The 16,338-nt window shown below is 48.3% G+C and overlaps 2 protein-coding genes across 2 annotated transcripts; both read right to left on the reverse strand.

Moving 5' to 3' along the window:
- Nucleotides 1-2,268: 2,268 nt before the first annotated feature.
- Nucleotides 2,269-3,821, reverse strand: LOC120666598 (vegetative cell wall protein gp1-like). The gene is made up of 2 exons (XM_039946471.1): nucleotides 2,940-3,821; nucleotides 2,269-2,585 (listed from the first exon to the last, which is right to left on the reverse strand). Exons 1-2 carry the CDS (start codon nucleotides 3,777-3,779, stop codon nucleotides 2,493-2,495), a joined length of 933 nt encoding a protein of 310 aa, XP_039802405.1. The 5' UTR covers nucleotides 3,780-3,821; the 3' UTR covers nucleotides 2,269-2,492.
- Nucleotides 3,822-11,502: 7,681 nt separating this feature from the next.
- On the reverse strand, nucleotides 11,503-14,436 carry LOC120666599. Its single transcript, XM_039946472.1, has 3 exons — nucleotides 13,802-14,436; nucleotides 12,872-13,219; nucleotides 11,503-12,770 (listed from the first exon to the last, which is right to left on the reverse strand). Exons 1-3 carry the CDS (start codon nucleotides 14,219-14,221, stop codon nucleotides 12,144-12,146), a joined length of 1,395 nt encoding a protein of 464 aa, XP_039802406.1. The 5' UTR covers nucleotides 14,222-14,436; the 3' UTR covers nucleotides 11,503-12,143.
- Between the last annotated feature and the right edge of the window lie 1,902 nt (nucleotides 14,437-16,338).

The raw sequence follows: 16,338 nt of genomic DNA on the forward strand, positions 1-16,338 counted from the left end.
GCGGACGGAGCCGGGAGCGGCGGTGACCGCGGCGAGGGGGGTGGACGGTATTTCGTTTACCGTCCACCTCTAGGGTTACGGGGGCCGTCGGATCGGCATCGAGCGGCGAGGCCCGAGCCGGAGTAAAGCAGGCTGGTGCGTACTATGGGCTCGAAAGCCCACGAAGCAGCCCAGTGATCGCCGTGGGCCAGCTGGAGGACAAGGGCCAGCCAGTCGCCTCGCCGGCGGTGTCCACCGCTCTACGGCGATGGCGGCCACGGATCACGGTTGCTGCCTCCACGCCCCCATCTGAACTGAATCTCCGAGGCGGACGGCTCGCCAGGGCTCCTCTTCCCCGTCGCCGGTGCGGCCGGCCTCGACGTGCATGCTCTGAAGATGCATCAATTAGACTGTCTCCAACAGCAGGACTCAAATTTGGAGACCTATTTGTAGTATGCGTCTCCATAAAAGAAATAGGTCACGTACCTAAAAGGGAACTTCTCCAACAGAGAGCGCAAAAGGAAAGCCCAACACACGGACTGTTTGTTTCGCGGGCGGGCGATGAAATTTTCGCGGGAGACGAAGGGGGCAGGTTTCGTGCATATTGCAGGCTTGGCAAAATGGCGAGATTATATTCTCGCGCCCGGCTGCGTGTGAGAAGGGAGTCGAGCTGCTGGCGAGGTAGCCGCCAGCAACCGGCGGCACAAGTCTGGCCGTTGGCTCATGAGTCAGCCAGAACACAGGTAATCTGCTTGTTCGTTGTCACATCCACCTCTAGGGCTTGTGGATTTCACCCCAATCCAAGTGGATTGGAGAGGATGAAAGGGTATTGGGGAGGGATTTTGACTTTTTCTAGGGATCAAATCCCTCTCGATCTCCTGCAATCCACTTGAATGGAGCCTATTTCTTGCCTGTTTTTATCACTAAATCGACTTGGCTTCTGATGTGTAATGCATTTGTGTTGGCATTGGTGTTTTCCCCTTGTTGCGATGCTGCTGCTACTGCTAGACTAGACCAGTAGCCGGTGGGCAACCTCCCTGATAATCTGAAACCCTTAGGGCAAGTAAATGTCGTATTAAAGACGGTCTCATATACATGGCCGGCTCAAGGTGAGGGCAGCCGGGCGATAGCCCGGGGCCCAACATCTAATATGTCGCAGGTAGAACTCAGGGCCGGCTCATAGTTTTCAAAGGCCTAGGGCGACCTCGTACTATGAGTCCTTTAGCCCAACTATTTTTATTTGTGCTGGTAATTAAAAATAAAATATTAATTATTAATAATAATAATATAAATATTACAAATTAAAATGGCAAAATATAAAACTAGAAACACATGCAACCTGCTGGAGCGCTAGTGCTAGCGCCAAGGCAGCAAATGCTCACGCGGGCCGTGGTGCCGCAACATCAGTCGGCCTGTGCGTGAGTGCGTAGGGCTCCGATCTCCGGTGTCGGTGTCTGGTGGAGAAGAACACCTAGTGTCGGCCCTGGACAAAAGCAGATGAAAACAAAACGGCAAACTTCAAGTAGCGATCGCGGTGCAGAAGGGCGGAAGTTTAGAAGACCGGGCGCTCGGACCCCGAGTGGATGTTAGGCAAGATGGGCCGAAAGTAAGAAGTTAGGTTGGTCTAATATATCAATTCATGATAAATATAAGAAAATTAAAATATTTTTAACATGGAACGACTTTTATGTTGTTAGAACAACAAATTGTTTCAGCATAAAAAACTATTCTGTTATATGTGATAGTTTGACTGTCACACGTGTGACTCCTAATATTTGCCTAAAAATCTGCGTCCCTAGCTACGCCGCTTTGCCATGGAGGCATGAACCCACCTCCAAAGTCCACTCCAATAAAGCCTGTTTGAAACTCTAAATCGTAGGATGCCGCCCAAGGGAATTAAGCATTGAGGTCTTGTTTAGATCATTTTGCATTTTAGATTTTTGGATTTTTAGAAGAAAATCTTTAACATTTGAAATATTAAATATAGACTAACCACAAAACTAATTACAGATCTCGTCTGTAAACTACGAGACGAATTTAATGAGCCTAATTAATTCATCATTAGAGTATGTTTACTATATCATTAATGTAGCAATTTAGTGTCTAATCACGTTCTAATTAGACTCATTAGATTCGTCTCGTGATTTTCAGTCCATTTGTATAATGCGATTTATTTTTCGATTATATTTATGATGCAAGCAATTTACAAAAATTTTACATTTTGTCTTTATGACCTAAATAGGGCCTGGGATGCGTAGAAACAAACAACAACAAAAAATGATGCAATCATTAGAAAGAAGAGATCTGTACTAGAAAGGAAGGAAGAATCGACCGCAAAAGCAATGGTAATCATACACTAGATACCAGTACAGTCTGCTCCAGACAACACAGAATACAGTGTGTGGTGTGAATTTGCTTGTCCCAGCTCAGCTCCACGCTCACACACCTCTAAACCTCTCTCCCTCCACGGCAAGCTACGGTAAGCGTGACACTGACAGGTGGCCCACCGCCGCTCACGCCAAGGCCGGGCCCACCGCCAGCGAGAGCACCACCAACGCCGCCGTCGCCGTCGCCGTCGCCGTCGCCAGCCTCCTCGCCGCGTCGCTCTGCAAGACGGAGCAGGGGAGCCCCACGGGCAGCCAGTCAGTCAGTGAGGGAGGCAGTCAAACCACATTGACCACGTTCTTGGGCGGGCCCCACGGTCCGGCGACACGGAAATTACTCGCGCACCCGCACGCGACCGTACCCGCGCCCGAACGGCCACTGCCACCGCGGGCCCCGCGACGCGCCGAGGGAGGCGAGGTCGCTGTCGCACGGGTGCGCGGGGCCCGGAGCAGCGTCGGTCTCCGGTGCTCTGTCTGACCCGACAGACATGCCCCCTCGCTGACGCGTGGGGCCCCGTGCCTCGGCCTCCGCGCCAGGCTTTTGGAGTGGGAGACTTGGGAGGAGGGGAGACGTACCATCATGTCGGCGGTGGAGGGCCCGGGGCCCGGGGCGAGGCCGGCGCCGGTGGCCGGGGACGCGGCGGCGAGCGGGGAAGCCGCGGGGGCGGCGTGCTTCTTCTTCATCGGCTTCTTGCCGGGCGCCGGGACGGGGGCCGCCGGCGCGGGGACGGGGGCGGCGAGGACGACGGGCGCCGGGGCTGGAGGGGAAGAGGACGGCGCGGGGGCGAGCGCGGGGGGAGGGAGCGTCGGCGCGGGCACCTGCGGGGAGGACGCGGCGGGAGGGGTGGCGGCGGTCACGGGCGCCGGCGCCGGCGCGGTGGCCGGGGGGAAGGGAGGCAATGGCGGCGGCTGGGAGGAGGTGATGGGGGCGGGAGTGGGTGGGGGAGGCTGTGTGGGCGGAGGGGCTGGCGGGGACGTGGCGGACGGGGAGGTGAGCTTGGTCCCGGTGGGGGAGGGGGACGCGGCGGGGGAGGTGGAGACGTGGCGGTGCTTGGACGTGGGGGGAGAGGAGGAGGATGAGGGGCCTGGGGCGGCGGCGGTTGAGGACGAGGAAGTGGGGGAGTGGGCGGCGCCGGAGTTGGAGGCGGATGGCGCGGCGGCCGGCGACTGCGACGCGGCTGTCGCGGCGGCGGCGGCGACGAGGAGCAGGAGCAGGAGGCGATGAGCCATGGGGAGGAAGCTGATGGCCTGCACTTCCGCAGTGTGAAGGAGAAGTCTGAAGCGGAGGGGAGAGGGAAGGTCACCCAGCAAGCTGTGAGCTGGTTTACTAGCAGGCTTGCAGTTGCAGTGGCGACTACAGAGAGAGCCTGTGTTTAAATGGAGGGAAAAGTAGATGCGAAAAGTTACATCGGACATCGAAGGCTGGAGCAGACTAGCAGGGTTAAAGGCTGGGTGTGCCACTGTGTGTGGACATGTGAAAGGACTTGGCTTTGTGGAGAGGTGTCTGATTTTTTATGAAAGGCTGAAGATGCACTGCAGCTAGGGATGAAAACAGTCGGAAACAGTAATTATTCGGTAATCAGTTTTTTGGTCGTTTTTCTTTGATTGCGAATAAATAGGATATAGAATCTTGTATACAAATTTGTATTCTTGTTTTGAGCATTTAGCTTGTAAAGATTCATAAAAGATAAACCTTAAATTCATCCTATATTTTCTCAAATGATAAATATAGAATTCGGTATGGATTCGGAAACAAATTCGGTATTTTTTTCACTTTTTTTGTTGTAGGGAGCAAATAATGCATAAAATAATTTGTGCAAACTTTTATTCTTATTTGTAATAATATGCTTGATAATATAAGAAATGATCACCATCAAATTTTATACATATCTATTTTAAAATATTAAATTTATTCTAACAGTTCAGATTACCACTTTCATCCCTCTGCAGCATGAGTACATGGCATCATGCGTGACTGCATGAGGGGGTGTTTAGCAGTTTTTGTTGTTACTTGACAATTAATATCTAATCATGAATTAATTAATATCATTAGATTCATCTCGTATAAATCAGTTAGACTGTGTCATTAGTTATTTTTTCCAACTGCATTTAATTCTCCATGTATGTGTTTGAAAAATTGATGTGACAGTTACTGTGTAAAAAAATTAGAAACTAAACGCTGCCTGAGTGAAGGAGAGTTGTCACACCATGAAATTTTTGGATTTCAGGATGTGATTAAAATTAAAAATAAAACAATAATTCTCTCATAATTTTAAAAATTTCCCAACATTTATTTTTCTCCACAGAGAATTTAGTAAAAATAAATAATGATGGGTTGTTTTTATAAAATTTAGCTAAAATGTTTTGTTGTTGTGCATCCATGCTGCTGCCTTGCATTTGTTTTATTGTTTGTGGTTCAATTTTGAATCCAAATCTTTGAAATTGAATTTGAATTGAATTGTTTGAATGTTTTTCTTGGAAAAAAATGGAAACCTCTCTCTCCTTCCCCATTTTGGCCCAGCCCAAAATTCCCTCTCCTTTCTCCCTCTTTTCTTTTTCTTTCTGCGAGCCCAGCCCAACACCGGCCCAAACTCTTTTCCTCTCCCCGGCCCAGCTCGCGCCCCACTCTCCCTCTCCTTTTATCGCTGACGCGCGGGACCCGCTCGTCAGGGCCTTCTTCCTCCTCTCGTGGGCGAGCAGGACTCCACCGAATCCGAATCCGCGCAGCGCGCACCCCGGCCTTCGTGGCCCGCACGCCAAGGGGTCGTGCGCCCCTATAAATAGCGGCCGCCCGCGCCCCCTTGAAGCCCAACCCGAAGCCGCCGCCTTCTACTGCGCGCCAAAACCCTAGCCGCGCCGCCTTGTGAAGCTCTCGGAGCCCGTCGCCACCGCGACGCCGTTCCACTGCTTCCCGTCAACGAGTTCGCCGCCCAGTAGCTTTGCGTCGAGGTTGTGAAGCTCGCCAACCCGTTCTTCCTCGCGTTCTCGCTTTTCTCCCCGCGGTTTTGCTCTCCGGCGTTGCCGCTCCGCCGCTCGCCACCGTGAGCTCTGTCCGCGCGGCAATACACCGCGCAGATGCCCAAGGTCAATCGCCCGCGCCGCGCTCGTGCTCCCCGTTCTGGCCCCGCTCAAAAACGAGCCCCGGACGGCCGTTTTTGCCTACGTCGGCGACCCCGCCGCCAGCCTCGCCGCCGCTAGCCCGCCCAATCCACTCTAGCCGTCCGATTTAGATCTGGCGGCTCAGATCTAATATGACCCGAGTCAAACCTAACCTATACCGGTCAACCGAGCCACTTTTGCGAAAGAGCCCTTCTGTTTTGAGGAAATAAACCCGCAGTCCAGCATAGTTCAAAAGTAATTAGGTTTAAGTCCTTCTATTTCTGTTTTAGACCCTGACCTTTTAGGAAATAGAACCCACCATCCAAGTAGTGTAGTTTTGCTTTCTAACCCTCGCAAGTTAGGTTTAATTATGTTTAAGTCCCTGGTTTCTTTAGAGTTAGCCCCTGGAAGTTCAAAACTCTCACAAACAAGTCCCTAGAACCTTGTTTTAGCCATATCTTTCACGTTTTAACTCCGTTTTCATCGATTCGTGATCCTTGTGACGTGTGCGATAGCTTTATGACCTTTTTATTCTCTGTGAGCACACTTTGTTGTGTCTTACAAATCTTTTTTTGTTAGTCCTTAACTCTATAGTTAATCACGACTAGATTGCTGAAGCACCGTTTAGTCTATAGAATCACCGTTTTAGTTCTGTTTTCTGTGTTTTTTGCGCCTCCGTAACTATAGCAACGAGCCCTATCCTTTAGTGTGTTCTTTTAAAGCCTTTCTTTGTTTTGGTGTATTGTTCTTAGATGTATCTTTTAGATTGTTTTGTATGGTTGCTCGTTGATCGCCTCGAGTAGAAGGATCGCCATTCAAAGATTGAAGATCAAGAATTGCAAGTGAGCAAAAACTGAAGAGCAGTGAAGAACAGTATGAGTAGCTTTTCGTTGGAGAAAGGAAAGTGACCCTAACCATCTTTCTATCTATGCTTATTTACAAGAGTATTATGGTTTAATTGGAACATGGAGAACCACCCAAAAAAACCGTACAACCACAATACTATATGGCTCTGGTCTTGGCTAAGTAATTAATTAGATGAACTATATGTTGTGTTGGGGTTGTTTCGCTTGGTGGTTATGAGTTTGTGTTGTGGAGCGAGTGAAGGAAGCTGTGTCTTCTGAGGGACCGCAATGGCAGGGACCAACACATACATATAGGGATTCTTTGTAAAGGCCTCGTAGCGTCCCTATGCAATCACACCTCGGAAGTGTGGTATTGTGCCTGATCAGCACATATGCGTGGTTGGGTTCAAAGTTCTTCGGAACTTTTACGCGAATTGTGGTGAAAGTGTACAACCTCTGTAGAGTTAAAACTAACCGGTTAGCCGTGCTCACGGTCAAGAGCGGCTTGGACCCTCACATGATTAATAAACTTAAAGATGGATTTAAATCACTTTCTGGTTATTTCTTGTGGTCTTGCTGAGTACCAACCATAAGTGTATTCATCCTTACTTATTGCTTCTCAGAAGAGAAAGTTGAAGTATTTGAAGATGTTGCTGAGTTCTAGGCGTATGCAACCCCCAGTCGATTGCCTGTGAAGTTTGAAGCCATCGTTTCCAGGATAAGCTATATAACTCTGATAATCTTTTAATTGTTGTTTTTACGTGATACTGTTACTGATTATTCACTTATAATGTCTCTATATGTATGAAACTTGATCCTGACATATATATAGCTATGCATTCGGTTTTGTCCTTAAAACCAAGTGTGACAAGAGTTCTAGATAGAGAGGGGTTCGGGTGGATTTTCACTATTAGGCGCGTCTGGTTTGGTGTGAAAAAATTTTCGCAAAAACTTTTTGTAGTTTTAACCACTAATTACAGGTACTAAATAAAGTCAAATTATAAAACTATCTCCACAATCATGGTACTGTAGCTAATGAGGACTTTGATCGTACGATTAGACCATGGTTACTGTATCATTACTGTATCTAATTACAAACTAATTAGGTTCATTAGGTTCGGCTCACAAATTTACACCCATCTATAAAAAGATTTTGCAAATAGACTTGTTTAATGTGCCATGTATACAAGATTCCTTCGAAAAAAATTTCACGAAAAGTAAACCAAACACGGCCATTCACAAAACTACCTGCAACTGCCATGTATCAATACTACTCGTAACTGTTTTGGAGAGGGTACGTAGGAACAGGATCAAGCAGTAGCTTTGGAAGAGTGTGGTAAGTGAACAACCAACAACTGCATGGTGGTGGTGATGGCATGATTAGCGCAAGATGACCCTACCTATCTAGTGATATCTCTCGCAAGTCACAAAGCCATAAAAGGATCCATGGTAATGAGGGTCTGCTTTGCCTTTACCTTTGCTCTTCGTCCTCTCCTTTCTTTGTCTTAAGTGGCAAGCAATGCCAAGATGCTTCGGAGGTACTAACAGCAACAGTGCAAAGGGAGAAAAACGAAAAAGGCTGCCTGCAAATGGAGAGTGATCCGCTGCTTGCAAATGGTTCAGGATCACAGTTGCTTTATTATTATTTTTTTTGCTGAGAGGGATCACAGTTGCTGGGCTCAGATTGAACACATGCAGGCCTTGCTGGGCTCAGATAACAGTCCGATCTGTCCACTGGAGGCCCAGAAAGGGTAACTTTCTTAGCCCAATGTGTAAGTAGCGAGTTTAGTTTAGGCTGTGGGCAACAGCATCTGCTTACGCTTGGCCCATCTAAATTGAGCCCAGTACAGCAAGTCCGCACTGTTTTTTCCTTTCCCTTTTCTTCTCGGAATTTCTAACACTCGGCTAAATTGTTTGCTACGTTTTGACTCAGATTTGATGGATGGCTATGATGTGAGGATGTAATGTATGTTAATTTTTAAGATTTTTCCTTTTGGCCGAAGGGCAAGAATTTATATCGAGCAATTTTTCTGAACTTTATGTACAATTTCTTTTCTCAAATAAGCACATTTCAACCTTCTGAAAAGGATAATTTCATTCTTCTATCTTAAAAATTCTAGTCTACCTGTTGTTGTTACAGGAATACTCTGCGAGGATCCCTTTTCTGTCACTGCAGCAAACTGTTCTTGTATCATCTTTGTAATCTAAGACCTAGTTCCTTTTTCTTTCTCAATGTCCATTTGATTATCTTTCTGTTGTATTTTTTTAAATATCTTTCTGTTTGTATTTGTGTAGTGACATAACGTATTCATATGCTCCATATATTTGTGGAGGAATTTAAGTATTTATTCTGTTTTATTATTCTTTTTGTAACCCATGATCCACTGAGTAATAAATGTCATTGTACTGACCTGGATTTTTGTTTGGTTCCGATCAGTATTAGTATCTTACTGAAATATGTTCAGTGAAGGGACAGTTGCAGTTACCACCAAATTTCACCATGTGTTGCTACAACGAAGTAACATTCTTTTTTTTTTGTTGGAGACGACACTGGCACACTGCTGACGTTTCTCTTAAACATATGGCACCAGACAGTGCGTGCTTCTATTGACGTAAATGAAAAAAAAATACAAGATATCCGGGGAGGACTGAAATTATGAGCAAGACAGACATAAATATCTAGTACAACATGACTGTACATGCACACCATGATCCGTATCACTCGCGCTACTGCCGTGTGAACACTGCTTGTCTGAACACTAGTATCACATTCAGATCAACTGAATGGGATCCAATTCCCACACACTCACCATCTCTGTCCTGCATAATTATGCATCCAGCTTGTGTCCTTCAGGGACAGCCACCACTAGTCAGCTGAACAGCAAGCTAACATTGTATCTCATGCAAGAGCCGGTCTTTTCTGATGTAGACCAGCAGCTGCATAGGATGCTGCTGCATGCCATACAAAACAACGACGCTAGTAGTGGCATCCAGTTGCAAAAGAACCTGCACAGTTCTTTGTTCCCACTCCGTTGCTTGCACAATCTCCTGTCGAGTTCCATGCACCGACCAGCTCGTCCGAAAGCTCAAGCCCGCCGGTTGGTTAAGAGAAACGCAGCCATGTTGATTTCATTCGCCAACCAGCTCATCCAAAAAGCTCGATTCTTTCCATATTAAAACTGCAACCGCTGTGGTGCAAGTGAAGCTATGCAGCTACCAGAAAAGGCACGGTAGATTCTTCTGCATCTTTGCCAATAATAAAAACTCCGAGACATTCTCACTCTGCAGGCTGCAGCAGTAGACCAAAACCTTTCTCCATGACCGCATCACACACTGTCACTTTACAGCAGAGTAGAGTGCCTGCAGAATGCTTCAGGCTTACTCCCGCTTTGTTTACCACCTTTAACCACTCTTTACCCCCAGAGGCATCTCTTGATCAGATCTCTGACTGACTGTCTGTCTGGATCACATTCACTGTGACCTCACCTCATCCCTGCACTGTGCGCCAGGTAAAATTTCTTTCAGTTGCCGCCATGACACCACGCCACCAGCAGCACCCTGAGCTATGAGACGCCACGCCAGGCACGCCGTGGAATGAGATGGAATGGAATATTAGCACTGAACAAAGCGCCCTGCAATTGCACTAGAGGGGTAAAGGTGGCAACTTTTTTTTTTTGGCCGGGGGGACCTTTGCAACTTTTTCAACTAGCGAGCCACCTTTTGATCAAGACTTTGCCGATGCCACCCAAGTCAAAAGTGTGAGCAATTCAGTGCCCTACCTAGCTCTCTCCACGCATGATTGATCGGAATTTTTGTTGTGCAGAGTAGCCCCAAGGCTCTAAAAGGGGGTGATGGCCTTCGTAACAACCTTCCATTGCTCATGTGACTCCCTTGTGTGTGGTCCTTCAGTTCGTGAAAACGCAGCAAACGGGTGGCGGAAAGCTGCGGAAATTTTGCTGGATTCATGTGTTTGATTGATTTTGGTGATGGATCTCGCTGAATCGGGGCGTCTTTTTTCATGTTTTTCCATTCGGATCGTGTGCGTAGACCCCAGTTGAACCGCGTGGAAATGGATGATCAATTAGCATCAATAATTTGATTAGCTGTTCCTGCTGCTGGTGTTAAAGCGGATATATTTGACATTGTTATTGCCTGCTTTTTTGTAGCAACCTTTTGTAGCCTTTGTGCATAGGAGGGGGGCTTCATTGTCAAACTAGTAGAAGCCTGAAGCAGTATGCTCTGTTTGATCCTGTTGTAGCATGAAAGTGCACAGTTTGGACTTCAAGAACTATTTGGAAGACAGGAATCAGGAATGCGCACAAACTTTAAATGAAATCCATATGAACCAATTGGCTCCCACAAAATCTGGGGAAATTTTACGATTTCCAAACAATAGACCTTAACAATGGTGTTCCATGGTTTTGTTCACAGTTGTTACAACGGTCATGATGCAAGGTGATGCACTCAGCACATCTGGAGGGGGGACAAAAAAAATTCTGCAGGTACTGATGCAAAGGTCCAATCTTCAAGAGTTTGACTCAACAAGGAGCTAGGAGGTGAGAGTTGTCCTACGAGTACTTTATTTAGTTTAGACAATGGTCTCTTCTTCCCAAGGAGAACACACAGCCCTAAGAATAAAGCTATTCCTTCCATGAAGAAAGATGGGGGCAAGTAAGAGCAAGGCCATCAATGCCAACGGCATGAGTGTGATGGCATTGCCATGGTGCTGGAGCCTGAAGCTTCTCAGGGAATGGAGCACAAAGCAAAGAGATACTCCTAACAAAGTGGCAAAGCTAGCGAGTCACAGCTCATAACAGAGATAATACTAGTACATATATGCATCACAACACCTGAGGGGGGCCATCATTAGGGGTGGTAAAGGGCCCAATATTTTGAACTAGAAAATATAAGAGCCGGGTCCTAAAAGAGCCGGGTTCTAATCTTATACAATTTTGAACTAAATAATTTAAGAGTCTTGTTGGGCTGTGAAGAGGGGCTATTATACTAATGAATCATACTCCCCAGCATACTACAGACCAAAGTTAAATGCAAGCTGGGGGGGGGGGGGAGGGGCTACATTGAAGCTGCATTATGATACTGATGACAATTTAACATTTCAGAAAGCTAATACCATGAGCTTTAGCATACAAAAGGGAGAAAGAGAAGACATGAGTGCACAGAAAAAAAAACAAAACAAAAAAAAAACAATTCAAGCCATGATATTCATAGAAGTTTTGGCTTACATCAAACTTCTGTAGAATACTACCACCATCTCATACTAAATAATAGAGATGTGAAGAAAAGGGTACACAGCCTGACCCCCATCAGGACCACCCACAGATTACATAATTCCCCCCTAAAAGTTAGCTTGACCACAGACTATCACCAACCCAAGCCTACTAGACTGCTGCTAATCAGACTCAACGACGATGAAATCACTCTCAATTGCCCGCGAGGAAATCCTTTCTTCCTGGCTGGCCTCTGATGATTAGTGTGACTATGACAGAAAGAAGCACCACCTCCATGATCCGTATCATGTGGCTGGATGGAGAAGAACACCCATGGTTCTTCCTCCATGAGGTACCGACAGAAGAAAGACACAAATTACAGACAAGACTACCTACTACCAAATCTCAGGATGAGATCAGACAGGATTCTTCACACAAGGCCTCCTCTGGGATATGGAAGGCCATGTTAGTGCCTTAAGCTTCCTATTTACAGAGGACATTTGGAATGGTAAAGCTCCAAATCCTCCTTAGCTCTTTGTTTCTCTACCCTACATCCATCAAAATCAGTCAGTTGGAATGCAAGAAGCTGAGTATGGACGGGCTACCAATCACTTGCAATCTAGCTGTAGGGCTCCGCTCCACGCGACGTTATCATCTGCCTTTTCTAGAGCCGCAACCTTAGCACGATGGCATGGGAGAAGACCGACCTTGCTCTTCTCACCTTGCGGAAGCTCAACAGTCTCACTGACAGATCCAGACTTGATATCAGTGGGCGGGATGAAACAATCCATGGAGAGGCCCGGCACGTTGAATGCAACCTCCTCGATACTCCATGCCTCCTCCATACGAGTCTTGGTGTGGCTCATAGCTGCCTCCCCAAAACGGAATAGGGTCACAGCTGAGCGCCCAGAGTGTGCAATCATAATACCCTCCACAGGACGGTAGTCCTCAATGAAGGAATTGATAGTAGTCTCCCAGTAAACTGCATCTCCTCCTGTTGTTGACTGGATTCGAGTGAGGTGTGAGTCCTCAATATGGACAAGAAGCCCGGTCTTCTGGCTGAAGTACCCAAAGAGGACATGCCGGATGATCTCCGCTAGCCCCTCGCTGCGTGCTCTGAGCGTCTCAGGATCAGCACACAGCTTCAGGATGAAGCAATCCTCTCCATTCACCTTCCTCTCGCCAATGCACCTTGCACCAGCAAACATGCTTGCTGCAGTCAATGGATCCAAGCCCTAGAGAGACCAGGAAGAACAATTTTTCAGTCAAATTCAGGCCCTTCACCAGACAATGCAGCTACAAGCATGTGGTAAAACTGGTTTACACCGACGTCTACCTGAAGAGCACGGCGGAGAGGGCGGACAGGGCCCTTCGCGGCATGCGCACCAAGCCATGGTGTGTGGCGCCACACAAGCTTGCCGTTGCAACCAGCGTGCACCTTGCTCCCACCAACGGCCAGCTCAATGTACCACATCTCTGGGGCCATCTGCCACAGCACGAAGCGGCCAGGCTCGGCGCGCTGCGCCGCCATGCGGTTCCTCACAACACGGCCACCGGTCTCGAACTCAGTAGCGACCATCCTCACCTTGCCCATGGCATAGGCGTTCCGGATGGAGGAAAGCAGCCTCTGACCACCGGAGGCAGCCAGGTACTGTTGCAGGATGTACTGCGCCGACGAGGTCTCCTGCGGAGAACAAACACACCAAGAACTCACTGTTACACAGTTGTACGGGTATACTGAAGAACCGAAATTTACAGCGAATAGCTCGGCTAATCATTCTTTACAGCGAATAATTTCTGAAGAACAATTACTGCAAATGGACGTTGCCTGTCATATCACAACAGGTAAGGAAAGCCACCTTTACAGCCGCAATGTGCTCAGATGCCAATATTTTAGGAAATGAACAAATCCCCCCAAACACATCACATCAAGAACCCATTTTTACAGTGTTTTCTGTTTCCCTTCCCCTAGGGAGCCAACAAGCTTTCTGGAATAAATGTCAGGGGAAACATCAGACAAAAGCTCGCACAGTAAACTGAAGCAGCAGCTCAAGAACGCAGCACAGAAAAAGACAGCAGTTCGAGCTACAAGGGGGCACATTCAGCTATCAAGAAACTCAAATCTTGACGCCGGGACTGCAAACCGCAAAGCGCATAAAATTTCGGCTCAGGAATTTCACCGAGCACCCAACTGAGCCCAATCTAGAGCAAGAACACGCACGCAAGCGAAAGCAGGAAGCGAGCAGCGGCGGGGTTTGGTCCTTACAATGGGGGTGTCCTTGATGCTGAGGTGCGGCAGCGGCTCGGCGGCGCTGACGTGCACGGGCGCGAGCGGCGCGCCCATGACGCCGAGCAGCAGCCTCAGGTCGTTCCGCCGCGCGGCGCCCGCGTCCGCCCCCGCCCCCGCCGCCGCCGCGGACGCCGGCGGGCGCGCGAGCTGGAGCTGGCCGCGCACCCACTGGCCCCACCCCTCCCGCCGCGCGCCGCCGCCGGCGCCCGGGGCCGCCTCCGGATCCGGGCCCTCCATGAGCGGCGCGAGCGCCTCCCCCGCCCCTCCGGCCACGCGCAGCGCCGCCGCCACCTCGGCCGCGTTGGACGCCGAGCGCCTCCGCGCCCGCGCCGGCGACAGCCCGCGTGCCACCTCCTCCCGCAGCGCGGAGAAGAAGCCCTGCTTCTTGGTGTCCATGGCGGGAGGATGGCAGCGCCGGGGTAGGGACCTGTTCGCAAATAGAGGAAACCTCGAGCTCCCCTGGAGAAGGGGCCCAAGGCACTTGCGGTTGCGGTGTGAGACAAGGAGCGGGGGGCGTGGAGCGGGGCGCGAATATATGGGAAGGAGAGGGGGCTGAGCGGAAAAGGACAGGGAGGGAGGGGAGCAGAATGGAGGCGCCGACTGCGTGAAGCAGCGGGAGTGAAGACCGCGAGGGGGTTATACGGTTACCAGTGGACTGAGAGGCTTCCCGTCACCGCCCCCGGTGGGCCTACCGCTCCATTGCAATGCTACTGCGCTGGCTTCTGGGCTTTTATTCACAATGCAGCTGTTCTAGGGTTGCAACATGCAACTTACTATGTGTTTCTTTAAATTTTTGGTGTCATTTTGGGTTTTTTGTTGCGATATTTGTGAATTTGGTGGTTGATTAGAGGTGGTTAGGCATGACCTGAAGTGTTTCCAGGGTGATTCGAATGGATTGTAGTAAACTGGACATCTTAGTAGAGAAATGTTTGCTCAGGTATTTGTAGCATGGCAAAACAACTTTAAAAGGACATCTTTGTAGGGTTATGCGTGACGGAATAATTGAGATGTTCCATACCTCTATATTTGTCTGCTTGGTTTCTATCCTCACAAAAGTTGGGAGATGACAAAATAGCATATTCGAAATCTTTAAATATATTTGCTTTAAGTTTTTCGATGTCGACCAATATTGATACATACAAACAATTCCATCTCCGTGTAATCTGTGGCCATATTCGCCAAGAGACAAGAGTAGGTTGATCTACGTCGACCTTGTCCACATATTCTTCGTCATTCCCAATCTAGTGGATGCATATCTCATCATGCGTAGCTCCAACTCATAACATGAGTTATCTTCTACTACTTTCCTTTTTTTTTCAGCATGACTCCGATTTCCCATGCACAAGTGGCAACATCAACTCATCACCATAGCTCCAAAAGAGAAGAGCCGGAAAAAATAATTAACGAAGTAAAATGTCAAATGGTCTAGGCCCACACCAGTATCTCGGTCCCCTGGCGTGGTGACCGGTGAGGTGAGCACAGCCGCTAGCGCCCCTGCTACATGGGCCCGCGCCGCACCTTGACGGCGCCGTTAGCGAAGCTTCGGATGCCCTGACGGCGGCGCGCCTAAACGAAGGAGTGGAGGGCACAACACAACCCCTGCCGTTAGGGCCACGTGATCGCCCACCCCCTCCCTTTACTCCGTTCCCATTGGCTGGATGGAGTAGCGGCCACTCCTAATCCAGCTTAGCTTAGATTCACACAGGCTTTAGTTAGCTTTAAGCAAGTGGCCTAATCAGCTTTGCTCCTCTTTAATCACGGCAAAAGCTCAAAGAAGCCCATATGCCATATGATGTCCTTTTAATTTTCTCCTTTAATTTCGCTCGTGGGATAATGCAGTGACGCGGAATTGTACTGTTTTCGAGAGGTCATTTCTATGAACATGAGCCATTTGGATTTGGGAGTGAAATGGTCTGTTTAGAAAGTTATAATGACAGCTACGCAAGTGAGAACATGAGATGGCAAGGTTGGATTTGCTCATGGGTGTTGATAATCTAATGCAAGTATAAAAATGACTATTTTTTCTACTAGTTACACATAGTGGTAGAAATTTGACCTGCAAGAGGGGCTTGCAGGCTTCTTGGAACTTCACTTCCGACCGTTAGAGGGGCATCACGGGAACCAAATATATTTTGATCAGCGACCTCGATGGACACAGATATTATAAGATCAAATCACGTCAAAACTATCTTGGTTAATCGGAGGGGCTGACAGGTGGGTGCGGTAGCAAAATGACATGGGGAACACGTCTGACAATTGGAATTACTTATGATTCAGTTAGATTATGTTCGTACACACTCGGAATCAGTTTATAATTGGCAACTTGTACGAACTTGGATTTGCGCACTTTCAGGGTCATTACCTATATCCCTGAGATATGATATATATAGTTTCCCATGAGCATGCGTGCAATGTTAATCACTCTGTTTGGTTGTTGATATGTTAAGTAATTGCACTCCACACCATGATTGTGGTAGGGTCACAAGAAGCACAAAAGCCCAGTTGATGGATCT

The sequence above is a fragment of the Panicum virgatum genome, chromosome 3N (assembly GCF_016808335.1).
Source record: "Panicum virgatum strain AP13 chromosome 3N, P.virgatum_v5, whole genome shotgun sequence".
NCBI lineage: Eukaryota > Viridiplantae > Streptophyta > Magnoliopsida > Poales > Poaceae > Panicum > Panicum virgatum.

What these genes read in the sequence shown, in the direction of transcription:
- LOC120666598 (XM_039946471.1), bottom strand. Translation starts at nt 3,779, where the DNA reads ATGTCCGATGTAACTTTTCGCATCTACTTTTCCCTCCATTTAAACACA. An exon ending in CCTCCACCGCCGACATGATG is followed by an intron (nt 2,586 to 2,939) that starts GTACGTCTCCCC and finishes TCCGTCTTGCAG; the next exon opens with AGCGACGCGGCGAGGAGGCT.
- LOC120666599 (XM_039946472.1), bottom strand. Translation starts at nt 14,221, where the DNA reads ATGGACACCAAGAAGCAGGGCTTCTTCTCCGCGCTGCGGGAGGAGGTG. An exon ending in GCATCAAGGACACCCCCATT is followed by an intron (nt 13,220 to 13,801) that starts GTAAGGACCAAA and finishes TGTTCTCCGCAG; the next exon opens with GAGACCTCGTCGGCGCAGTA. An exon ending in CTCTCCGCCGTGCTCTTCAG is followed by an intron (nt 12,771 to 12,871) that starts GTAGACGTCGGT and finishes TGGTCTCTCTAG; the next exon opens with GGCTTGGATCCATTGACTGC.